Raw genomic sequence first — 25,459 nt, forward strand, 5'->3', positions numbered from 1 at the left:
GGAGGCCTGAATTTCCAAAGGACTGTTCGTGTTGAAAGTCAGCCTGATGGGGAGGCTTGCCAAGAGGCCGTGTCTTTGCTCAACCATACTGCGGACAATTGGCTGATTTCCCAGAAGATGAGGGAGACCTCTCAGCACCGTCAGCAGCTTGTTAATGACCCAGCCAGAAGTGTTGATGTCCTCTCAATCTTCCTGGAAAGATTCCTGGATACAAAAGGATTGGTACGTCAGGAATAAGATGTTGAATGGCTTGAAATTGGGAAATGTTTCCTTTAGTAGTTTATCTTCTTTCCTTAAGGTGGACCAAGACTTCCCGCTCTCATGTGATGACGAGACATCCTCCAGTGGCTTCAGAAACGGGACGCGTTCTTCAAGAAGCTAAGTACTTAAAATCACTCATCCCTGTTCCCTAAAAGAGTCCGTCACTGCCTCTATATCTTTACCTCACCAGCAGAAGGTGTCTGACTTTTATTTGAACCAGACTTGTGACATTATTTCCTCATCAGTACAAACTAAAAAACATTTTGTTCCATAGCATCAGTGAACACGATCCCTTCGTTTCTTATTGAGGCTTTTACTGTAAAACATCTGCAGAAACAGAGCGAGGAGCGTTCAGTGAGCTGCACTTTAAATACAGCTCGCCATCTGGTGGCACGTGTAGGCTACTACAAAATACAGTGTGACTTATTACATCAATATATTGTTGAATTAATTACATTTAAGCCGCATCTGCTTCCATTTTTAAGAATGTGAGGATGTTTGTGAAACTTTTACGGTAAGCTGGAGGATAAAACTTAGAAGTCATAACTGCTGGCGACAGTCGACCGGCCTAGGTCACTGTCGAACTCGCATATAAATCCTTCACAGCCCTGTGATTTAGCTGCTTTTTAAAGAGAAGTTGGCAGGAGCTCTTTTCAGCCCTGAGTCCTGTCTGCAGGTATTCCTCTGAGGCCGCATACAGTAACCTGCAAGGCGAAACCCGGGGCTAGAAGTTTGTGAAACACTGCTGCTAGTTGCGAGCTCAGGATAATACCCAAAGGCAACTCTTGAGTGTCAGTAAGAAAATCAAGCTGACAGTGTAACAGAGAGGGGGACGAAAATAGGACCTTGAAAAGAGAAGGGAGAACGTGATCTGTCACCAGTGAAGAGCACATCTTTGGTGAACATAGAAGTGAGTGTTCTGCTGATGAGCTGCTTCCTGTGAGGACCACCGATACAATCTGGAGTCTAATCTCTAACAATAATATGTTTAAAGAGCACTTCAGCACCGCTCACGGTACCATCACACTGCAAATTCACTCGTTTTGGAGGCAATTATTGCAGAAGTAGTCAAATCATGAGATCCTGCAAAGGCTGCCGTCTGCAGATAAAGACGAGCGACGGAGAAGGGAAAGAGAGCGAAGTTATCGAGGAGGAGTTGAGCTCTATCACTGGCAGAGATCTTCTGTTCCCTCTGGAGCGCTGAGCTTTATAAAAAATTGAAGCAGTGTAAGAGTTTGATTAAAAGCATCCACCAAAGTGCCCCAGTGCTCCCAACTTTCCTCTTCAAGTAACAGCTCCCGATCCTAAAAGATGTTTTTCACAGCGTTGGGTTTGGCTGTGGTGGACCGCGGGGGCGTGAGGGAGCTGCAGCGACACGAGCCCGCCTCGTGGATTCTCTGACTCTGAATCAGGCCTGCTTGTGCTCTGAATGTCCCTTTTTCAGGCTGATGTGAACTTTACTGCATGGACGGGTGAATCGATGCTGCACTCAGGCTCCGACCCAAGAGACACATTTAGTCAAACTCCAGTCCTGCTCTATTTTCAGGGCGGAGCAGCTGTGTGGTAGGAGAAAGGCCTGATGGGGGATTGTTTAAATGTCTGGTTAGAAGAATCAGTCCACGACCTGATTGTGGAACTGTGGAGCATCTGTCACACTTTCCGGTCCGTTCTAAACTCTGACTTTAACTCCAATTTTTATAGCAAAGAAACAGTAAAAGTTAGAGCATGACACAGAAATGCAGATGAGCCAACATTTGTTTTAGACGTGATGATGGACTGTTGGTCGGTCAGTCCCCAGACTGGAAAGGTCAGTGGTGGAACTAACGGATGTTTTAACGCCTGCCACGCACACGGCAGGTATTTGGCTGTTAAAACGCAGCATAAGCATCGTCCAAGCGACAAAAAGCCTCCACAGGGGGGCGCTGGAGAGTTGAAGGTGAGGCTCAGGAATCCACCTCTTCTCAGAGACATAATTCTGTCAAATTGGAGCAGCTGTTTTTAGACTCCGTGTGACACTTCAAGACGACTTCTTTGTCTCTGATGTCCGTCCAGAACAAACGTCCATGAATCCACTTGGAACTGAGGGAAAAATGCAGCTCATTACTGCAGAAGCTGCCTGAAGATCTCCTGTTTTAAACTTTTCTTCAGTGTCAAAGTAATCAGTGATGAGGTGTCTGAACCTCAGTGGAAACAATGCAAAGCAGAGCTTCTAAAAGCTTATTCGGCAAACTTTTATTGGTGCAAAACCACCAAACTTAAAGAATACAACCGTGTACATGATGAGCTTTAACAGGGCTTTGCTGTCCCGATGGCTTTAATATCCTCTGTCATCATATTTGTTCCTTTAAATGTCTTTTGTTTGTTTCCTCCGACAGCTCCAGAGAGGACGGATATCAGTGTAACACGACTTCCACGTTCTCCGTTCTTAACGATTCTCTAGACGCGAGGGATTTATGAGAGAAGATAATCTGTTATTGATCACCAGGGGGGAAATTCAAGGCAGATGTTTAAATGCAAATATTCATAACTTCAATAATATTCAAAGGAGTCTTGATTTATATGCAGCCGGCCCTCTTTCACTTTGCAGGAGAGTTTTTAGACCTTTAAACAGAACTCCTGCGCTGGGCTCGGAGCTCCAGATGGCACCAGTTCACACGCTGACAGCTGCTAGCACACAGTTCAGACAATAACACACAACATGCCGGGCTGCCAAGGCAGAACTTTCTGTCACATCTGCTCTCAGGTCAAACTCGTCTCCTTCCCTGAGAGTCTCCTGCGGCGCTCAGGTGAGCTGGAAGTGAAGACACTGCAGACTTTACTGAACATCCTTTAACCCGGTTTAGTTCTCCTCCTCTGCACGGTGAACGTGTTAAAGAGGAGACGAGGAAACGAGACTGTGGATGTAAAGAAATGATGACGGTTATATTGAGACTGTAAGAATGTAATAATGCAAACACAGGCCTGTGTGCCGGCTGCATGAATACAAAGAGACTGTTTAAAACACTATGAATACTGTCCACTGCTCTGTGTGTGTAACAGTGGATGATTTACATCTCATAAAACTGAGTGTGCCATGCTTATTAAAGCAACAACAGGTTAGTTTACAGCCCCTCTGCGCCAGTATAAACATATGAAACATGACGAGTGTGTAACAGGGCCGATAAATCAAGAGAGGAGTCACGTCTGGGGATCAGACTCATCTCAGTGCAGCTCTCAGGTGCACTCTGAGGAGAAGAAAACACAACAGGAAGTTTCTTTTACACATCATTTACATGAAAACAGGACATGGGCACCAGTCCATCCATCCAATGTCGAGTGTGAGCTAAACTGAATCACATCTACAGCAGCTGCTGTTCTGCTCTTCGGCCTGTAGCAGGATTTAAACAGCCATGTGTGTTTTTCTTCTTCTGCAGCTTCACTCGGCTGCTTTGAAAAGGCTGGCAGAGAGAATGATCTTTTACTGCAGCGCAGGCTAACAGGAAAACCACCGTGCTCGTCAAGGTCACTTCTCCCACACTGACCAATCACAAAGGAAGAAGGGGCGGGACTTCTGATGTGAACTTTGTCAACAACAATGGCGGAGGGGAAGCTCATCCTTTCGTTCCTTGGAGGGTACAATTTCCACGTGTAGAGCCGCTGCTAACGTCAGGACGCGATTCAGTTACATTGTTTTATGTTTTCTTTGTGACATGATTAAAAGCAAACATTAAACACACAGAGCAGATTAACGGTCATCACCAGGGGGAGTGCTGCGTTATAACTTCCGTAACCTAGCAACAGTAAGCGCCGGTGAGAATGGTAATTGCACTTTTCTAGTCTTGCGACCGCTCTGGGGCTGTCAACGAATATTCTACATTTTAATGTATAACCCAGGTGTAATAAAAAACGGATATTCGGATATTAAAATTAATATTTGATGTGGAAAAACGTCTAATGTGTTCTCGTCTGTCCTTGCTCTCTTGGTTACGGAGCGTCTTTGAACGCATGATATGTTAATAATGAACTTTAATGGAGCTGAAACGAGCTTAAACAACAACCGTGTGGTGATGAGGGGCGGCCAGAGAGACAGAGCCTCTCAGACAGGTAGACCTACCACAGGTATGTTGAGTTTTAAAGGCATGTTTGTGTTTAAATAAATACATCTTTGCAAGTAAGTTGGTCCCTTGTTGTTGGCGTGTCCTCCTGTGGATGTACTGTGCAAAAACAGATGTTGGAACAGTTCCAACCTTTGTGGTTTTTTTAGAAGGAATAATTAAATGTCCAATTTTGGCAGCACTAATTCCCACACTGATGCAGAGACTGCTACGTACGGACTCGACCGCTGAGCCACAGCCGCCCGAACAAAAGCGCTCCTACATTGAGGTGGTAGGCAGGTGTCAGGACTCTACACCAAAGGTGGGGATCAAACATCGACCTGCCACGACTACTGATTCAAAATGATGATTTATATGATTAACTATGATAATTAAGCCTTTCAGTTTCTAACATTAGCTTGTTCCAGCTTCTTTAATCTGACAGTAAAGACGTCTTCATGTTTGATCTGTTGGTTTGCACACGACAGGCAGTTTGACGAAGGTGTGAGCCACTTTTTTAATGTGCTATTAGTAACAAAACAAACGCTGAGACAAACTTCATCACTGCATCAAACCCTGGAGGCAAAATGTTTTATATGTTCTGTGACTTTAAACAGTTCTGATGAACGTCCTCTGTCCACAGGAAGCCGAGCAGCAGAGACACCCTCGCACACAGCCCTGCTTGTTCACGCAGAAGACGTTTAAATCATACACACATATAAACACCCAGCAGTTCTGTGTGTGTGTGTGTGTGTGTGTGTGTGTGTGTGTGTGTGTGTGTGTGTGTGTGTGTGTGAGAACAGTACCCAGGTTCCACAGGGTGGTCTGAGCAGCCAGCTCTTCGGCGTCGTCCAGCAGCACACACAGCTTGTCGGGGATGTAGGTGCTGCGCGTGGACGGGATCACCACCTGCACACACACTGTTGCTGGTATAGTTTGACTTGTATACATATAAACAATCTGTTCTTATTCTGTATGCATGTATTCTGCAGATTTAAATACATGGCAGGAAGGTTTGCAGAGGTAGAGGTGAGAAGGTGTGCCTGCCGTGTATCTGCAGACCTTGTAGAGCAGCAGCAGCCTCCCGTCCGGCCCCGGCGCGGAGCACAGCTCGTACTGGGCTGTGGACAGCTTCTCAGACTGACGGCCGAGTCGACTCTGTTTGAGTGACAGCAGGCGGGTGGGGGTGCGGGGGGTGCCGGGGAACAGGGGGAACACACACCTGTCTGCCTCATCTGATCACACACACAGAGGCAGGATCAGCATTACTGCTCACTGTACCAAGAAGACACCAGTGTAGTGTAGGGTTAGTGTGGAGAACAGTGAGCACAGTGTGAGGGTCACGCTGTGGGAAAGAGGATTGAGCTGCCCGTCAGCCGACAGACAGCATGAGGTATGAGCAGCACTCGCTGTCACCAAACACAACACTTAAGCTGCTTTAATCACCAGGATACATGGAACATGGATCCACTCATGCTAACGATGTCATTAATTACACTGACGAGGGACAGAGCCAGCACATTCCTCTACGTCACACACACACACGTCTCAAACACACGATGTACACTCGAGTCACGAACAGGAATCAAATCAGAGGCTGGTTTTTGACACGTATGATCGTTTTGATGTTTGCACTTTAAAGGCTTCAGGACGTAACAGCAATAAATCACTGTCCAGCAGTGCTTATGTGGAGCCCTGAAACAGGAGCATCAGAGACTAAATGAACATCATGCTGTGCTGAAGAAGACTTGAAACTAGAGACTGAGACCATAAAGTCATCAGGAACATGTTTACTGAGGGAACACATCAGGAGAGGAGGAGGAGCATGTTCTCATAGACTTCTATAGGATCTTACTAGTGGAGTCGCCCCCTGCTGGTCACTCTTATATGTACAGTCTGTGGTCGTAAACAAAATATCTGACCTAATTTTTAGTCAATCAAGAATCCGCCTAAACACACAGATAATTAAAGAGTTCTGTGTTACTGTCTCTTTAAGAGCCTTTCGCAGTGACAGTGATGATGTTTAATTATAATAACATTATTATTGAGCTTCATTAATATCTGAACATTAAGCAGCTTAAACTCACTCAGCTGCTGGACACAGATAGCTTCTCTCTCCCTCCATAAATCTGTGTCCTCTAAATCTCTCCATCCTTCATCCAAATCAATCTCTCTGTCTCCGTCTGTCCTCTCTCCTCCGCCCGTCTCCCTCTCCGAGTCTCCTTCTCAATCTTAAATCTGTCTCTCCCTCCATTATGTAAGTAGAGCTCTAATTCCTCTCGTTCACTCATCTATCCCTCCCCAAACTCACTCCTTCACAGCAGCGCGAGGAGCAGCTTATTGCAATGACATCTCCCCTCATTAATATTTCACCGTCCGTTTGACGGAGAGTTAAATCGGAAACTTTTCTCATTTTCACAGATGTCTGCGGGCGTCGGGAGGCCGAAGCTTTGCCTCATCACCACATTATTATCACGGCTGTATCGATGTATGAGCAGAACTTTATGTGGTTCATAATGGATGAGACAAAGTCGCATCCTGCTCAGACTGAGCGATCGTCAGATTGAATCAAAGAGAAGAGCCAGTCTGCAGTCTGACACTGAAGGTAGTGCTGGAGGTCACGTGTGAGTCTGACAGAGTCCAGTACAAACAGCCTGGATGCTCATACTCAAACGTAGTATAGTAGTAAAGATCAGGACACACCGACCAACGTACATCAGTTATGTTCATTACAACAGACACAGAAAGACATTCACAGCTGACCCCAAATATGCACACACAAGAGAAGGCGTCCTGAACCGACCCTCAACATCTGCAGATGTCTTGTTCCGTCCTCTGAGGGCGAAACATCTGCGGATACAATGAGACATTCCGGACCGCCCCGAACATCAGCAGCAGGGCTGCACTATAAACGGAATATTAATCCTGCTCACATTTAGTCTTCCCACGATTAAACAAACATGACAGACGGTGATATTGATGTTTAAAATGCTCCGCCTGTAGAAAACTCTGCTGCATATCATATCAAGCGCTCCCTAAACTGAGAGCACAGGTTTGGGCTTCACTTTCGGGGGAGGGTCACGTGATGAGCGAGTAAACAACAGAGACGGTCGGAGAAACTAAAGTCACATGTGTGGAACAGGAGACGAAGAGCTGCTCCCCTGAAACGGCTCGTCAGCGCTTGTTTGGAGGTGTTTCAGGTTTAAGTGATGCGAAGAAGAAACAATAATCAGCAGAGAGGTCATGAAACCTGCGTCTGCGCCGCAAAGCAACACGACTAACTTGTTGAAGCAGCTGAAAGAACAAAATGCAGCATGATGAGTGTGTGAAGGCCGAGAGGAAGAATGAGCTGCTCCCACATTCAGGTAAAGAACCTGATTTGAAGTCGGCCGATCTCGTGCAGCCCGAATCAGAAGTAAAAACAAACATCTATTGGCGATTCTGAAAAACACCCCGAACCCTGAACATCCACAAAACAAAAGAAATCTGTGCTGAAGCCTGAACATGAGCTGACAGAACAAAACTACAGATGCTGACATGAACATCTGCACAAGACACCAGAAAACAGGAAGCTGACGATTCTTATTGTTGTTGGACAGCGCTCGTCACTTAGCTGAACTTAAGACTGACTCAGGCCTTAAAAAGGGGAGGTACTTTAAACCTGGGCCCTATTTTTACATATGTGGATGCTGACATGACTCACAGGAACAAAAACTGGAATGGGTCCAGTCGATGGCCTCGCGTAGCCACGATACAGCCGATCACCCAAAGCTAACACAGCATAAAAAGGTCCTCTTATGATGAATGCAGCAGCAGTGCTGCTCGTCACAGCTGTTGGCGATTTATAATTGATGCCTTTGATGCCAGAAGACTTTTCCAGGGTTAGGACCTGAGAGGCACGTCTGTGTTTTGGGGGGTAAAAAGTTAAGGACATTTAAGGAGAACTTTTAAGAGAACGTTCCCGACACTTCCTTCTGTGTGTCCATAACACGCATATTCCTGATGACGGTAGCTTCACTTTCTCAGAGCCAGAAGTGTCTGACAGTTTGATCAGGAAGTAGAAACACTGCGGACAGAAGCGATCAGACTTTATAAACAGTGTGGTCACGAGGAGCACAGTGCCGTCCAAAATGTAAATGACGATTCTGCTTCATGTGACAGTGATCGCTCAGGATCCAAATTCAGCCACCTCGAAAACTCGCTCACGTCAACACTTCAGAAGAGACGAGTTACTCTGAGACTACTGAGGCCTGAAGGTTCAGGTGATGCATCGTCCCTCTTACAGAGTGAAGGAGTTTAAAGCAGCTCATTTATATTCATAAACGCTCTTTTACATCCATTAACAACAGAGAACAGAGCCGGCTCTGTGATGGCCTGTCTACAATGTTTCCTCACCTACTGCTCCTGTGTAGGAGGGGTTTCCCAGGCGTGGCTGCAGGGGCACCGTCCTGAGTGGAGAGCATCCGTCCATCATGGCTCCGTCACCCCTCCCCCGTCCCTGTGCTGGTCCCCAGGTAAGCCCTGGTGCTGTACCTCCTCCCAGCGTTGCTCCCGTCTCCGAACCCGGCCGGTTTGACCAGCGTCACCTCCATGCTCGCCCCGTCGATCACGGCCCCGTTCATGATGCTCAGGTTACGCACCTGCAGGGACAAAAAACATCGTACATCTTATGACCCCGCTGCTGATTGTTCAGATACAACACGTCCCATATTCCACAACTTGTCTGACTCCTTACACGATGTCTGTGAGTACAGCGATGTTCATACTGATGACAAACACTGTGGAGATTAAAAACAAGCTGTGACTGAGTGCAGAAAAGGTGCAGACAGCAGAGGCGTTGTGTACAGCATGTGTAAGGTGATGTCGGCCTCTATCTGTTGACCTCAGGTTACATTTCGGAGCTTCAGAGTAAAAGCCTCCACAGTAATTGATCCCCTGGAGGACGTGCAGCTCCTGTGAGCCTCCCCCCTTCTCTCTCTCTCACCTCTGATCTGAACAAGTCGGCCGAATATGTCAGACTTCTCTTCCTAAAATGCTGCCTTCCTGTCCAGGAGAGCAGCGGTGCGGCGGCTGACCTTTGTGTTTGGAGACATTCTGATTTAAAGGCTCTAAAAAGTTTCTCTACAGCGGGCTGAAGTGAGAGACTCTGAAACCGGTAGAATCCTTTCTGATCCTTTAATAAGAGAAGGCATTCAAATCTTACACCGGATTTTACCTCATCTGCGTCATAACAAGGGATTCTTTTGTGTGTGATTATTATTATTATCTCTTAAAGGGACAAACACACACATCAAACACAAACTCACAGAGGATTCTGACGCGCTGCATCACCTCCTCGTCCACGTGTTTCTGCCGCTCGGCCCAGTGCACCTGGACGGACTGACCCCACAGCTGGAAGGGACACGAGACAGGAACACGACACGGTCACATCTGTACACTCAACATGCTGACATGTCAGACAACAGTTTCATACATACATGTTGTCTGTAATGACTCTGAGGAGCTGAGCTGACTGTTGTTTTTCCCTCCCTACAGCGTTCAGGAGTAAGTGTGTTTGAGGCTGATCGGGGAATTTGACTGAAAATATTTTATCAATGCAAAAGTTCAATTCCGCCTTAAAGCGCTTCTTTTCACTGACTTGCAGCAGAGAACACGGACACATGCTGCGACAGGACGGCAGCCTCCTCCTGCCTCACGCAGCACGGAGCTGCTACAGATGGCCGAAGCAGCGTCCAAGCTCATCAATTACTGTTTTAAAAACAAGTCTTGCTGTGAAACAGCAGATCCTCAAAATGTAGAAGTTGTAACCAAAACGTTGAGGGTTTAATGCTTGAAAAATGAAGAACGAATCACTTAGACACTTGATTATTTCTCAGTAGAACAAATGTATCTTACATTAGAGTAAGGGGAGGCCAGGTTAGAGGCACAGCTGTCAGCGTCACAGAAGCAACTGCATCATTTAAATGAATGTACAGCACTGTGCAAAGGTTTCAGGCAGGTGTGAAAAATGCTGTAAACTAAGAATAAATAATTCAATTTACAAAATGATCAGTGAGCGAACAAAATCTAAATCAATATTTGGTGTTACGACCCTTTGCTGTACACCTGGTGGTACACCTGCACACAGTCAGGGATGTTGTAGGATTATAGTCAGGTGTATGATCAACTAATGATACCAGACAGGTGCTAATGATCATCAGTGTCACATGCAGGTTGAAACACAGTCATTAAGTGAAACAGAAACAGCTGTGTGGGAGGCTTAAAACTGGCTGAGGAACAGCCAAACTCTGCTACCAAGGTGAGGCTGTGGAAGACAGTTTCATGTCACAGGTCAGACACCATGGCAAGACTGAGCACAGCAACAAGACACCAGGTAGTTATACTGCATCAGCAAGGTCTCTGCCAGACAAAGATTTCAAAGCACACTGGGGTTTCAAGATGTGCTGCTCAAGCTCTTTGGAAGAAGCACAAAGAAACGGGCGACGTTGAGGATCGTAGACGCAGTGGTCGGCCGAGGAAACTTAGTGCAGTGGGAAGATGTCCAGCAGAGCCATCAGCTCAGAACTGGCAGAAAGCAGTGGGACCCAGGTACACCCATCTACTGTCCGGAGAAGGCTGGCCACAAGTGGTTTTCATGGAAGAGCTGCAGCCACAAAGCCTCCGACATGGAAACAAGGCCAAGCCACTCAACGATGCACGAACACATAGGAACTGCGCTGCAGAGAAATGGCAGCAGGTGCTCTGGACTGATGAGTCACAATGTGAAATATTTGGCTGCAGCAGAAGGCAGTTTGTTCCTGAAGGGCTGGAGAACGCTACGATAATGAGCGTCTGCAGGCAGCAGTGAAGCATGCTGGAGGTTCCTTCAAGTTTGCATTTCTGCAAATGGAGTTGGAGATTTGGTCAGGATTAATGGTGTCCTCAATGCTGAGAGATACAGGCAGATACTTATCCATCATGCAGTACCATCAGGGAGGCGTATGATTGGCCCCACATGTATTCTGCAGCAGGACAACGACTCCAAACATGCAGCCAGTGTCATTAAGAACTATCTTCAGGGTGAAGAAGAACAAGAAGTCCTGGAAGTGATGGTATCTTCTGTTCATTCCCTGCATTATGTTAACTGATGAAAGTAAACTATTAAGGTTTGCAGCAGGTTTGTACAGTACTGTATGTGTGAACACAAAGTGAACATTAAAAGCCTTCACACAGGAAAATAAAACCAATCAACTGGACTCGAGAGTTAAATCCTCATTCAGATTCTTTGCTGTAGTTTTCTGTGTTCTAGCTCCCCCTGCTGGACAAACACAGGAAGTGACCCAGAGTCAGCAGGTGGAATAAAGACGGAGAGACGGACAGCTGTGATGACGGAGTCAGAGGAGGATGGAGGACTCGTACTCTACGGAGGCGAACCCTCGGTACACGATCACATCCACCACGCCGTCTGTCACCTCACACACACACACACACACACACACACACACCTACACACACACACACACACACACACACACACACACACACACACACACACACACACACACACACACACACACACACACACACACACACACACACAGGAGGGAGCAGAGGGGGTGGTTAACATGTAAACAGTAACAGCTGCTGCTTCTTCTACTGTTGCTGTAAATGATGACTGTGACCTGAAACACCGCGTGCTGCTGTTTGTGTTAATGAGGGAACAAATGTTTAGTTTGGGCCCTTCGTGTTTCCAGCCCTGAGTTTCTTACAGACAGATCGTCATGCTCCAGTTACGATGATATTTAAGACAACAGTTTCCTGTTTCAACACGCATCAACACGCACAAAGCCAACCCCCATCCAGCTCCTTCAGGATAAACTGGAACTTCACTTTTCTGTCATCAAGTCAAATGTAAACTACGTGATGTCCTCACCAGCGCTCTGCTGTAACACATAAAGAACAAGCTGCCGGTCTGCAGGCCTGCTCAATGACTGAGTCAATATGGAGAGGTTGAGGGATTCAAACATCCAGTCAGTGAGCTGCAGACAAAAACGTTCTGCATCCAGATTTACGAGAAGCTGTGAAAAACACTCCTTAAACGTTCTTTGGCTCTTAAAAGCAAAACAACAGACACTAAAAACCCCCATCAGAATAAATAAGCACAAGAACATGTAAATGCTGGCAGCTGTGCTGCTGACATTTAACATGAGGGATGACTGAGCATCTGTTAGCACGACTCAATGAGCTGCTGAGTTTCCAGCTGCTGGTTGAACACAGCAACTAACTGCTGTCTGCTCATCTCTGCAGCCACGCTCCAAAGTGTCCTCATACTCGTGTCCAGTCTGTCTGACTATAACACGTCTGTCCATCACTCATTCTCAACCAACAGGCTCTGCTGCCTTCTCGCTAAAGTTTTCTTCATTTTGTTTCCAAGTTTTCAAAGATTCCTTTTACCTTTTTTAATTGAAGGCGTCGCTCCTGAAAAACATTTCACAGATGAATTTATTCTGTAACTGTGTTCACTCCTCCAGGAGCTTTAATTTGGCATCCAGGGGAAGTACTTAGACGTCCATTTAGTTCACTCTACCTTTAATTATTTCACTTAATTAAAACTAGAATCAAGTGTTTCACGCAGCTGATCCGTCTTCTGTTTCTCTACACGGCTGGTTAAACTGTCAGTCACAAACATGTAAACAGATGCTTTTAGTTTTCCAGATGTGTGTCCACATGTGGCTCAGGCGTGTGTGTGTGTGTGTGTGTGTGTGTGTGTGTGTGTGTGTGTGTGTGTGTACCTTCTTCATCTCGTCCACGATCTCGTCCCTCCTCTTGTCTTTGGGGATGGAGCCGATGAAGAGGCAGCAGTTGGTCAGACTCACGCACACGCCGATGAACTTCCCTGGACGGATCTCTTAGCTGTCCAACACCTGGATCGCTCGCTGAGCTGCTTCTCTGCACCCATAACCAATAATCACCAATAATCAGGATAAATGATCACAACATGGATCTTTGTTTGTGGTTACCTGCCTCCACTTGATTCTGATTTAATGTAATAAGATGATAGAATTAGTAGTTAAAGGGATCATTTCTGTTGTGTTGTCAGACTGAATATATAAATAGACACACTCACCTGTTGGTGTACATGACAAAGGCGTAGCCGCGGTTCTCTCCACTGAACTCCATCGGACCCTCCCAGCCTGAGGCACAAAAGAAAACACAACGACGGTCAGACAGAACTTTCACTGGAGCTGATCCCAGACCAGTGGAGTCTCTACATCAACAGGCTGCAGCCAAACCAAACTCCATTCACTTAAATCGCTTCCTCTGTGCGTTCTCCTCCACCATGTCGTAGCCCGTCTTCTCCATCAGGTCCAGCAGAGCCATCTCTTTGAACTCGTCCTCGCCCAGCAGAGGACTCACTTTCCCAGAGTCTCCGGCCGTGTCTCCGTCTGACTCTCTGTCCACGTCCAACAAAGAGTACAGTCAGCTTTAGACAGGCGGGTCACAGGACTGCTGCTGTCAGCTCAGGAGGAGAGAATGACTTACCTGGTGAACAACATATAACTGTTTGTAATCATGAATAACAAAACAACAATTAGAAGCAAAGAAAGCTTGCAGAAACAATGAATACAATACATCTAATATGATCACATAGCTGAAAATGAAGTTAGCTTAGCTTCCCCTTCAATGTGTTGTTTAGCTAACGTTAGCTGACTTCATTTGTTATTTTCTGTGGACCGCTTGTAACCAATTCAAGGACCCCTGAAAGTCCCCGGTACCGCCTTTTGGCAACATTAACCCGTAATATGCTGACGTTAGCTCACTAACCACAGTGTGTAACCTACACTAATTAATCTATAAAGTATAACATGGACAAAACGACACCACAGGGGCTACAAATTAGCATAGCATTTACCATTAAGTTAGCCAATGTTATGCTAGCGGCTCCGGTAACTGTAGCGTCTTCCAGCCAAAGCCTATATACAGTCCTTGCTTCCAACCGTTTTTCTCCCCGTTTTTTCAAGCCAACGGTTAGCTTGTTTATTTAAGCAAACTAACCCTGAATATAACTCTTACCTGTCCGGTCTTCCGCCATTTTTTCTCACTATAAACTTTTTTCTTGATGGAATTAAAACTTAAACCATGATAGTTCATAGATACGTACTTTAGGAAATAAAAGCTTATCTAGCAACAACTCCCGAGCTTCGTCATTTGCTCAAATCAACTGGCCGGAAATATGATTGACATGAAGGTTAGTCCCTCTGAGCCAATCAGCTCGTTTCTCTGAGGCACAGAAGGCGGGACAAATGGGTTCAAACGGTTAATAGTCAAATATAACATTTTAAATTGATTAAAATTTAAATGAATTATCAATACGTTAAATTAGAAAAAAAACATTTTAAAAGATTATTAAAAAATATAAATAAATATGGCCAATTTTGCAATTATTATATTTTTAAGAAAAAGATTTACAAATAAACTGTTTTTAATACCAATTATGGGTATAAAGGATAATCCCTTAAAATGTAAATACAACAAACGAAGAATATGAGAAAAATACAATCTTTAATACACAATCATAATTTGACATTTCTACACATTATCTTCTTCACAGACATCATTTTTAAGTGCTTTCTGATGTGTTCTGTGCGTCTACGAGGCCATCCAGATGAGGCCGGATAGCAGGAGGGCGAGCAGGGCGAAGCAGGAAGTCAAACAGCCCAGGTACAGCAGCACACACACCTCCAGCACCGCCGTCGCCTTGGCAACACGCCGACTCAGCAGCAGCTTTCTGGCTGTCTTACAGAACTGAGGGAGAGAAGAAGAAGAAGAGAAGAAGAGGACCACTTGTATCACTGTTGGTGTGTTGTTACCATTATCAACCACTAGGTGGAGTGGTTGCACAGTTTATTTAGTCCCGTTTTGTCAGTTTCTTATGTGTCATCTTTTAACATGTTTTGATATAATAAAGCATAAACAGTGTAAATACAGGTTCTGCACTCCTCCTAATCCTAATTTTACTTCATGAAATGACTCAGAGTAACAAAAATAAACATTTTAATTCATTATTATCTACTGATAGTTGTAGAACTGAAATGTTCTGAAAATAGAGACGTTTAAAAAAAAGTCTATTGATAATTATTCATTCATTGTGTAAAAACCTAAAAATTAATTTTCCAAAAGCTGCTTTATTAGAAAAACTGTAAAAGACGAGCTCCTAAACTTCTAAATGTTTCACTGTCAGTCTTCCTCTCCCTCCTCCTCTTCCTCATCATTCTGTCCGTCCATCTAAAACCCACAGCCTCGTTTCTTTCATAATAAAACTCCATCACATCACGTGTGCAATCAAACATCTGCAGCCTGAGAACAAAAGCAGAGAAACAAAGGAGCTTTCTTATAACGAGGAGGCTTTACCCAATTAAAGGTCTGATCTGTGATCAGCTTTAATCTCCGGCAGGAATGAAACGCGTCTTAGCTCAAAGACGCCTGTGCTGTTTGAAAATCTGCACCAGAATACACGCTCAGTTTTATACACAAAGTAAAGTCTATTTCAGATTACATCCTGCTGGTACGCCCGCTTTGGCTGATTGAAATGTCAAAAGAATTTGGGCTAATCGGGCTAATTTCGGCTGGAGTTTGGTGTTTGTGCTTAGGTAACACAGCGTCACACTGAAAACAGTCCCTTCAGTGCTGTTGAAACACCTGTTATATAACCCAGAGGTGATTTAGGTGTTTGCATGAGTCAGACATTTTCAACTTGAGCCTGATGCTGTGTTGGTAAAGCCTTTCAGCGCTGAGATTCTCAGATCTGAGACGTCCTGCATCCGGAATGGTCCAACCAAACTCCATTCAAAAAACGAGCATTTTAAAGTTGTTTGCTTGTCGTCTTGCAGACAGAACTGACAGAGCATGAATTTTACCATACACTAATCTGCATGATGATGTTGTTATTTCAGCATCCTTTAAACCTGTTTACTGTGCTTTAAATCTGCAGGTCAGTGTAAGCAACACAAACGATCCTGCTTTCAAACTGAGGAACACATGAGCGTGGAGTCTACATGCCTCTGTCATCTCGATAGTTTGATGTAAGGTCATAAATCTCTGTTGTAAGTCAGTCTTTGTCTTAACTTTGTTTATATTATGGCTCATGCAAACACTGAAGTTCACTCACGTTAACGACCAACAGGAGCGCTCTCTGCAGCAGCAAACAGGAAAGACAGTTTCAGTTAACTCCAGTTAAGGTTTTAATGCTTTGCTAGCAGCCTGCTAGCTTGTAATGCTAACCCAGCTAACGTGTGAAACTACTGCACACATAAGGGCAGCTTTGTTTCTTTCACCAGGAGCATGATGGGAAATAATCTCAACAGGAAGCTAGTTTTAGTTTGTAACTAGTGACTCTTTGACTCCGCTCACCTGGAAGGTCTGGAAGCTGACGACGGTACCGTAGCGACAGTACATGACGTAGTGTTCACAGTTGTACCACAGCAGACTGTAGTCGACGTTTCCCTGCAGCTTCTCCGCCCGCCGGGCCACCTCCTCGCTCTGCAGCGCCGGCCGGCTGCACACCTGGACAGAAAACATTGCTGGCGTTATTGATGGCTGATGATGAAGATGAATCCGGCCTGATTTGATCTGTTCTTCCTGATTAAACAGGAAGTTTCTCTGTTCTAACATCACCTGGTCTTTGGTGTTGATGAGGATCTCGGATCCGTAGGCGAAGTCCTCCAGCGAGTCCACCCTGATGCTGCCACTCTGAGAGACGGACACAGACACACCTGACTGATCACATTTAAACTTTTCAAACACATTTTGTCTATCTGTGATCGTTGAAGTTGGTCTGATGTTGGTCTGGGAGTGATGGGAGCTCTGGTACCTTGGCCAGGACTCCCATTATGAGCCGCGTGTTGGTGACCATCTGACCGATCTGAGTCTGGTTCCTGGAGATGACAGGCAGGATGTCCGGGATGAAATGAGCGACTCTGGAGAAAAAGGAAGGAAAGGAAAAGGTGGGACATGGGGAGGAAAGGTAGGAAGGAAAGGAAAGGACAAATGTAGAAGAGTGAAAGGACAAAATGAGACAAGGAAAAAGGTAAGGAAAGGACACATAAAAGGAAAGGAAATATGGACAGCAGAGCAGAGAAAGGAAAGGCAAGGATATATGGACGGGAGAGAAAGGAAAAGGAAGAAAAAGACAAGTGGAAAGCAGAGGAAAGACAAGAAAAGGAAAGGACAAAGGAAAGAAATTAGACACAGGAAGGACAAGTGAGGAAAGTCAAGAAATGGAGAGGAAAGGGAAGATGAGGAAAGGAGAGAGAGAGAGAGAGGGGAAAGTAAAGCACATAGAAGAAAGAAACGAAGGATTCAAATGGACAAGTACAGAAACAAGGGAGGAGGAGACAAGGAAGCATCATCACCCCTACATTTTCACATGAAAGCAGAAAATCAGTCCATCATCGTCAGACCCACCTTCCTCCCCCCAGGTAGATCCCAAAGTGTGTGAAGAGGGTGCGAGGCACCTCCAGCAGGTCTCCCCTCCTCAGCGTCACCTCCCATTTCTTCTCTCCTCTCCGTCCGCCTGCCTCCTCCTCCTCCTCCTCCTCCTCCTCCACCTCGCTCTTCTTCTCCAGTCTCGGCGTGGAGATGAAGAGCAGAGCGAGCAGCTGCAGAGGGAACATGGTGAGCGGACGGAGCCGACTCCTCGCAGGTGCTTTTATTCTCCGTGCGAGGAAGAGGAGAAGGAGGAGGAGGAGGAGGAGGAGGAGGAGGAGGAGGAGGAGGAGGATTAGTAGATGCTGATCCAGGGTCAGAGCTGCACACAGTTCTAATCACCAGCCTCTACACCACGGCTGCCCACCCCTGCTCCTGCAGAGCTACCTTCCTGCATGTTTTAGATTTCTCTCGTCTTAAAAAACACGTGCAAATACAAAGAGACACAAGGAGAACAAAAGTCCTTAAACACACCTGCAGTTACAACTTATCACCACAGGGGGCGCCAAAGAGCATAAACGGACCTGTTCTGGCCTTTAGGTTTGAGGACGTGTTGCACAGGATGCAGGAACAGCTCAGTTTTTAGGGAGTTCGGAGTCTGCAGTTGGATTTATTAAACTCTTTTTTCAGCCAAGTCACAGAAAGCTACAAATAGCTGAGAGCTGCTTCAACATCAGGATTATTAGAATTAAGCAACTACAGTGGGACCATTTCACAACCCACTTCACCCGCTGTAGTTTCCCAACAGCAGCTCCCAGAGAAACAGGCTGACTAAAGTCTGATCACACACGGACATGGAACAGAAAATATGTCACACATTTAAACGTGGTTAAGTCCGCTCAGTCCCTCAGCATTACAGTGTTACTTCCTGTTACTTCACTGCGAAGTCTGAGCTTTAATGAAAAGAATTATGACGCTCCTTTTAATCTAAGATTAATGCTGCGTTCAGGTGCTGCTCAGATAATCTCAGCTCCTCGTTTTTCTTCTGGTTTCAGTGAGTTCATGAGTTTGAAGTCAAAACTACACTGACTTTCTTCTGTCATGTGTGATGTCACATCAACTCAGCAAGTCCATCCATCCCTTATCTGGAGCCTATCCCAGCTGTCACTGGGCGAGAGGCGGGGCTACACCTGGACAGATCTCCTGTCAATCACAGGGCTGACACATAACTGCTTTCCCACTGATCAAAAGACCCGCTAACACTCAGCTTTTCTGCTTAGTGTGAAAGGTTACAATCTGCACTCAGACCCGGGTCACATGACTCTGCAGTGAACCGGGTAAGTATCGCCTCGGCTCCATCGGTAACTTCTGCGACTCCTCGTCATCTCAGCTACAAACTCTGCCCGTCTCCGTCCGAGCAGCGCTCGAACATGAGTTTGATAAACAGACTGAATGAGTAACAGAGACAATAAAGACCTAACCACCGTAACATCTTCACTGTTTACTAACCCCGTCTCCTGTTTGTGACGTCAGACAGTGACGCAGCAGAAAAGAGACCGACAGGAGGATACTTCACTGGCAATGGGAAAAGAGACAATCGACATCTATAAGCGGGTCTTTCGGGTCTGAAAAACCTGCATCAATGCGCTAATTCTGATGGGAAAGTGGTAAGAGAGACAGACAAGCTTTCACGCTCACATTCACACCTACGGGCAATTTAGAGTCACCAGTGAACATTTGGACTGTGGGAGGAAGCCGGAGTACCCAGAGGGAACCCTCGCATGCACGGGGAGAACATGCAGACTCCACACAGAAAGGCCCACTACGTCTGAACCGGGATTCAAACCAGGAACCTTCTATTCATTTCTAAGTTTTTACCACTTTCTGCGATAATGTGAAACTTCCCCGCCTGGAATCAAACTAAAGATTAAAAGTTCTTCGGTTAAGGTTCAAAGTGACCAGATGAATTCCTTTTCTGACTTTTAATAACCAATAACCGTTTGAGGTTCCTGCTCTGCACCTTGTGTGAGATCTTTGTTGCTGTAGTTCCTGCAGTCTGCCAGTAGAGGGAGACAAAGGTCAAAGATGAGAGGAGGACTGAGCTGAATATTTCTGAATATGTGGGATTTGCTGCAGAATGATTTGGTTCAGGTTCAGTGGATGCTCTGACACATTTTTATGAGTGTAAACAATTTGTTTTAATTATATATAATTTTATTTTCATAACCATTATTAAGATTCTGCTGTAGGAATCACCTCATCTATTTAATCTTCTTTCTCATGTGGATGCCAAACATTTCCTTTGATTACAAGCTTGAAATTCTTTCAAAATAAAGGTCGCCTGAATTCCTGCTGATGCTCTTATTTTGGAATCAGTTGAACCCATCGTGTTCGTATTGACCCGCCAAATTATAAATACTGATTAAATGCACAGAACACGTGTGCTAAATGTTCACGTCCTTTATTTACAAACAAACAAAGTATAAAGTGTTACAGCGTCATAAAAATAAAATCTGTACAAACGTTAGAGAACAATCAGGATATCTACAGGTATTTACAGAAGAGCTTCAGCTGCTGACAGTGCACAGGGGGCGGGGCTTATTCCAACATTCACACTGTAGTTTATGTTGACTCAGTCTAAAACACACACACACACACACACACACACACACACACACACCGTCCTGCTGCCACAAACAACCACCAGAGTCCAAATGTGGATTTCTTGGATGTTGGATGTGATGTTGGGAATTGGTTAGAAGTTACGAGCCGCCATATTGGAACACTTGCTTCCTAAATCACTCCTTCAAAATAAAAGCTGCCGCCTCAACAACAGCTGCAGTAATCATGAAATGATCTTTGGTCTCCTGAACACCTCATTCAGAACTGAAACACACGCCTCTAAGTGTTTTAAAGTCGTCTCCGTCTATGTTGTTATGTCCTTTAAATTTGCTAATATTGCTAATGCTGCTAATGCTGCTAATGCTAACCACCCTGTTCTCCTTCTGTTCACTCTGTGCAGCAGGAAAGAGAACATATCTCTTGTGTTATGAGCATTAAATGCAGTGTGAGTCATTAACTGGTATAAAGTTGTTTGCAGACGACTCCCTCCTGTCCGTCAGTCTTCGTTTTGCTGGATCAGTCTGTTTAGAAGCGGCGGTGAGGCTCAGACGCTGACGCTCCTAGCTGGCCATCCACAGGGTGAACGGGACGAGGAGGGCCGGCAGGGCGGTGCTGGGGGATATTCCCAAACATGCCATGGAGAGGAGTCCCAGCAGCGCCGTCAGGAGGATGTTACGCTGGTCCCGGATCAGCGACTTCAGCCACTCACAGAACTGGAAGAGGAGGAATTATGTTAAAGCATCTGCACGGATATAATTAAAGAGACAGTATCATAAAAAACCTTCCAGATGTGTTCAATCACCAACGATGTTTTAGTCTTCATAACTTCTGTCAGAGAGTTTTTAACTTTTCAAAGATTTTAAGTTCACTTTGATCTAAAAGAGAAAAGCAGCAAAACATCAGCCGTGTCGTCTCTGCTACTATCCGAGCTAACTTCTAGTAAAAGGATCAAGAATATAATTGACCAGTTGTTTATTTTACTCTGAGGCCCCCCGAGGCCCCTGAAGGAGCTCCTGTGCCCCCCCCACCCAAACCCCCACCCTTTAATGACCCTGTAGGAAGCAGAGTCAGCTCCCAGACTGCAGGCAGGTTTAATGTTTAGGTTAGCAATTACAGGAAGTGAAATACGATGAGGGAAAACTCTCCCTGCTGCGGCTCAGAGTCTGACGGACACACAGGCCACGCCCCCTCACGTTTCTACAAACATGAAACACGACTTATTATTAGTTATTAGTGTCAAACAAAACCTGTTTAAACATTCTTAAATCTCAGCTATTAAGAAATAAAGTGGGTTTTTTTATCTTTCAGTTTGTTGATTTATTTTCTTTACACATTAAAAAGACCTGAAACATTCTGAGGCCTCCTCACCACCAGAGGGCGCCGTTTACCAGCAACTTTGACCGAAAAGCTGGAAACTAAGCAAGCTGAGGCTAAATGTGAAACTAAGCTCCTCGTAAAGTTCGACAAACTCTTTTGAACTTTGACCCTGAGCTCTTCAGGCACAGGATGAATTTCATATCGGGAGTGTCACCATCGTAACCCCAAATCAAAAAGTGCTGCTGCATAAATAACAGATCAATAAATACAGCGAGGCAGCAGCTAGAGTATTCTTTATGACAGCCATCCTCTCGTCCCGACTGATAAATTAGCGCTGTCTGTTTCCCAAATCTTTCCACATTTTATTGTGAAGCAGCTGCAGGAACCACGATGGTCATCCATGGTTCATCAAAAGATTAAATGATTTTTCCAAAAGTTTGGCCTCTTTTTTCAAATCCAAACAAAGATGGCCGCTGCAGAAACCCGGGACACTCTGCGGAAATGTTGGATAGATGTCAAAATTCTTCTACCTGGTGCTCAGAAGATGATTTGGGTTTTATTCTTATCGTCACCAGATGATATATATTAAAAGGAAAGTGACGGTGACCTCTGTGACCTGAGAGTGTTCTGCCAGCTGAGAGGCACACACCGGGGCCGCCCTCGTTCATCATCACCCTCCTCCGTCTGTCCCGACTCTGACTCGTGCTGCTGTTTGCTCTCTGCTCTCAATGTGCCTCTTGTTCTCTGAGGAGTGACCCAGATTTTCCCCTCGTTTAAAAACAGTTTCACCTCAACACAGAGGAGGAGGAGGAGGAGGAGGAGGAGGAGGAGGTTTACCCCTCGTCCTCTTTGTTTCTAAACTGTTAGACCACAGCTAAAGGCTCCTGATGCGTTACTGTTGGGGCTTCAGGTGGAGACACTTTATGATCTACTTTATACACAGTTTAGCCCAGTGATTCCCAACCTAAGGTTTGGGCCCCTTTAAAGGGTCACATGATTAATGTGACGGGTCGTCTGATGATGAAGTAAAAAGGTTATTTTAGTAAAATGAACATTTGTGGTTTGGAGGAGAAATAATAAAATCTGAAAAGTAACTCTTAGGAAAAGTTGTTCGGGATAAATTTGTTGATGTTTATATGTTCATAGTCAATTGTTCAAAGAGTCTGTGCGACTTTTTTTTAGACCTGATGCCGAAAATAAAAAGATCTAGACTCCAGAACAGTCAGCAGTTTTTCCATTTTACAAGGCTGCAGACCGACACACACACACACACGCACACACACACACGCACACACACACAAACACACACACACAAACACAGAGCTGAAGCTCGGCTGGTGCGTAAAACAGCAAAGGGATCCCCCACTTGGTGTCGCTAAACCCTTTGAATCTGCTGTTCACCAACAAACTTCTGAAAGTCTGTGTGAAACTGCAGCACGTGCGTCAGTGTGAGAAGCAGAAAGAAACACCATCAAACATGAAAGCCCCTACATCAAAGCCTCCGCTAGCAATCCCGCGCGTAAAAAGCGCCACCCGGTGCAGATTCTCACCTGGTCGGTCTGCAGGCTCTGCGCCGTCCCGTAGCGGCAGTAAGTGACGAAGTGCTCGCAGTTGTTCCACAGCAGGCTGTAGGACACGGAGCCCACCAGCCGCTCTGCCCTCTGCGCCACCTCCTCCCCGGACAGCGCGCTGCGGAGCACCGCCCGGTCCATGTTGTTCAGCAGGATCCCGGCTCCGTACGCGAAGTCCTCCACGGAGTCCGTCCGGATGCTCGCGCGCTTCGAGAGCACCCCGAGCAGAAGGCGCTTGTTGGTCACCATCTGCTGGATCCGTCGGCTGTCTGCGGTCAGCGCCGGCAGGATGTCCGGGATCAGGTGCGCCACCCGGTTCTCCCCCAGGTAGATCCCGAAGTGCGTGAAGAGAGTCCGCGGGACCTCCAACAGGTCCCCCCGCTGGAACCTCTGAGCGGATCCGGATCCAGGACACTCATCCCGCTCACAGCGTCTCGTGAGCGGCGGGTCCGCGCGCGCTGCGCCAAGGGGAGGCAGCAGACTGGACAGCTTGATGTGCGCGAGGAGGAAGAGCTTCTCCAGGAGGAAGGTGAGTGTGTCCAGCATGATGGGGACACACGGGGGGACACAAAACCACAGAAGAAGAAGAAGAGAGAGAAAATCTGTGTGTGACTGATGTCTGTCCTCTTTCCCTCCTCTCTCCTCTCTGCAGGTCTGCCCTCCTGCACGGACATTTGGAGACGGAGGGAGGAGGAGGACTGCGTGACGTCATGAGAGCAAAAAGTTTGTGATGGACGGAGAGAGAGAGAGAGAGAGAGAGAGAGAGAACAGTGTAGTGTTTCTGTCTGAATGTCTGCAGCAGGATCCTGGTCCTTCATTTAAAGAGGCAGAAGAGCTCCTGTTCGACCACCAGGCACCTGGAGTCTGTCACACGGGATGAGTCATGATTTAAAGGTGTTTGAGACACTCTTAAGTCGTGACTTACATTCTGTTTGAGCTTTGATGTCGTTCATGCATTAATCACATTTCAGTCAGTCCTCACAAAGATAGTACAAGAACACACACACGTAGACCAGGCCAACCAAATGCACTCACAATTTCCACCACAGCAAATGTCACACACACACACACACACACACACACAAACACACACACACACACACACACACGAGGAGCCTTACGGGCTATAGCGAGTGGTTGACACTCAAACGGAGCAATGCTGAGGTCCATCAACCCAAAACCACCAAATGGCTCCACACACACACACACACACACACACACAGAGCAGTGTGTGAACTGCAGACTCAGCTTCTGTTGGTTAAACAGTGACGACAGAGACTCTCTGCATGGACACGGCTGTGCAGCTCAGCGGGCCTTTTTAAAGGGACAGTTCTGTTTGTTGAAACAAAGACTGTCCTGCTCACCTCGTAGATTGTACAGGGAGGGGCTGGATCAGGTGAGTGATGCAGGTTGGGTGGAGACTTGTTTGGTGAGCTGTTTCATTCATTTGTTTGGCGCTAGCTCTCCTGACGGTTAGGTACGGTACTGCTCTTTAGCAAGAGTCCAGCTGGATCATTCAGCGTTTTCTTCCTCATACAACCCCTCTTCAAACAAACAGAACAATCGCTTTAATGTTACCAAAGGTGTTCCACAGGGTTCTGTTCTGGGACCCCTCCCGTTCCCTGTTTACGTTAATGATTTGGGTTCTATTCAAATGGTGTCAGGATTATTTCAATCTTTGCTCCATCTTCTAACTGTTGTCCATGTGTCTATATGCGACAGGAGGGACACCACTCCCAGAGCATGATGGGTAATTTACTGCTGAGTTACACTAAAGCTGAAGCTCATTTTCTGTCTCGTCTTTCTTCATTCTTCTTCTTTACAGGAAACAGGAGAAGGGGATTTTGGGGATTAAGAGGCAGATTAAGGAAACACACACACACACACACACACACACACACAGAGTTGCCCCCCCGCTGAGTCAGCCTGACGGGTGTTGAATGACAGCAGGAGGATGAGATTTAGCTTTTGACCCCGGCTGAGACTGAGTGAAAAAGGTGAATGGAGTCGAGTGACGAGATTTGGCTGCTCAGTGTGTGTGTGTGTGTGTGTGTGTGTGTGTGTGTGTGTGTGTGTGTTCCCTGCATGGTGTTAATGCTCCCCAGCAGTTTGGGGAGGAGATTTAGGTACTTAAAGGAATAAAAGCTGCAGATTAACACAAACAAAAAGCTAAATTAGCATCGTTTTCACAGGTGATTCAGCAGGTTTTGC

At 46.0% G+C, this 25,459-nt stretch overlaps 3 protein-coding genes across 3 annotated transcripts; all 3 read right to left on the minus strand.

Moving 5' to 3' along the window:
• Positions 1 to 3,474: 3,474 nt before the first annotated feature.
• On the minus strand, positions 3,475 to 13,870 carry rbm46 (RNA binding motif protein 46). Its single transcript, XM_069671920.1, is given in 10 exon segments — positions 3,475 to 3,485; positions 5,141 to 5,243; positions 5,397 to 5,569; positions 8,730 to 8,782; positions 8,868 to 8,974; positions 9,654 to 9,725; positions 11,738 to 11,785; positions 13,106 to 13,262; positions 13,441 to 13,767; positions 13,857 to 13,870. Coding segments are annotated over 10 exon segments (1,065 nt in total).
• Positions 13,871 to 14,912: 1,042 nt separating this feature from the next.
• lratb.2 (lecithin retinol acyltransferase b, tandem duplicate 2) lies at positions 14,913 to 17,986 on the minus strand. The gene is made up of 5 exons (XM_069672181.1): positions 17,778 to 17,986; positions 17,185 to 17,290; positions 16,989 to 17,063; positions 16,725 to 16,877; positions 14,913 to 15,119 (listed from the first exon to the last, which is right to left on the minus strand). Exons 1-5 carry the CDS (start codon positions 17,984 to 17,986, stop codon positions 14,964 to 14,966), a joined length of 699 nt encoding a protein of 232 aa, XP_069528282.1. The 3' UTR covers positions 14,913 to 14,963.
• Positions 17,987 to 20,194: 2,208 nt separating this feature from the next.
• On the minus strand, positions 20,195 to 24,427 carry LOC138600701 (lecithin retinol acyltransferase-like). Its single transcript, XM_069672179.1, has 2 exons — positions 23,228 to 24,427; positions 20,195 to 21,073 (listed from the first exon to the last, which is right to left on the minus strand). Exons 1-2 carry the CDS (start codon positions 23,792 to 23,794, stop codon positions 20,921 to 20,923), a joined length of 720 nt encoding a protein of 239 aa, XP_069528280.1. The 5' UTR covers positions 23,795 to 24,427; the 3' UTR covers positions 20,195 to 20,920.
• Between the last annotated feature and the right edge of the window lie 1,032 nt (positions 24,428 to 25,459).

The sequence above is a fragment of the Semicossyphus pulcher genome, unplaced genomic scaffold, assembly GCF_022749685.1.
Source record: "Semicossyphus pulcher isolate SPU_LCO1_2020_fin unplaced genomic scaffold, fSemPul1.0.p SCAF_21, whole genome shotgun sequence".
In the NCBI taxonomy this organism is placed as follows: Eukaryota; Metazoa; Chordata; class Actinopteri; order Labriformes; family Labridae; genus Semicossyphus; species Semicossyphus pulcher.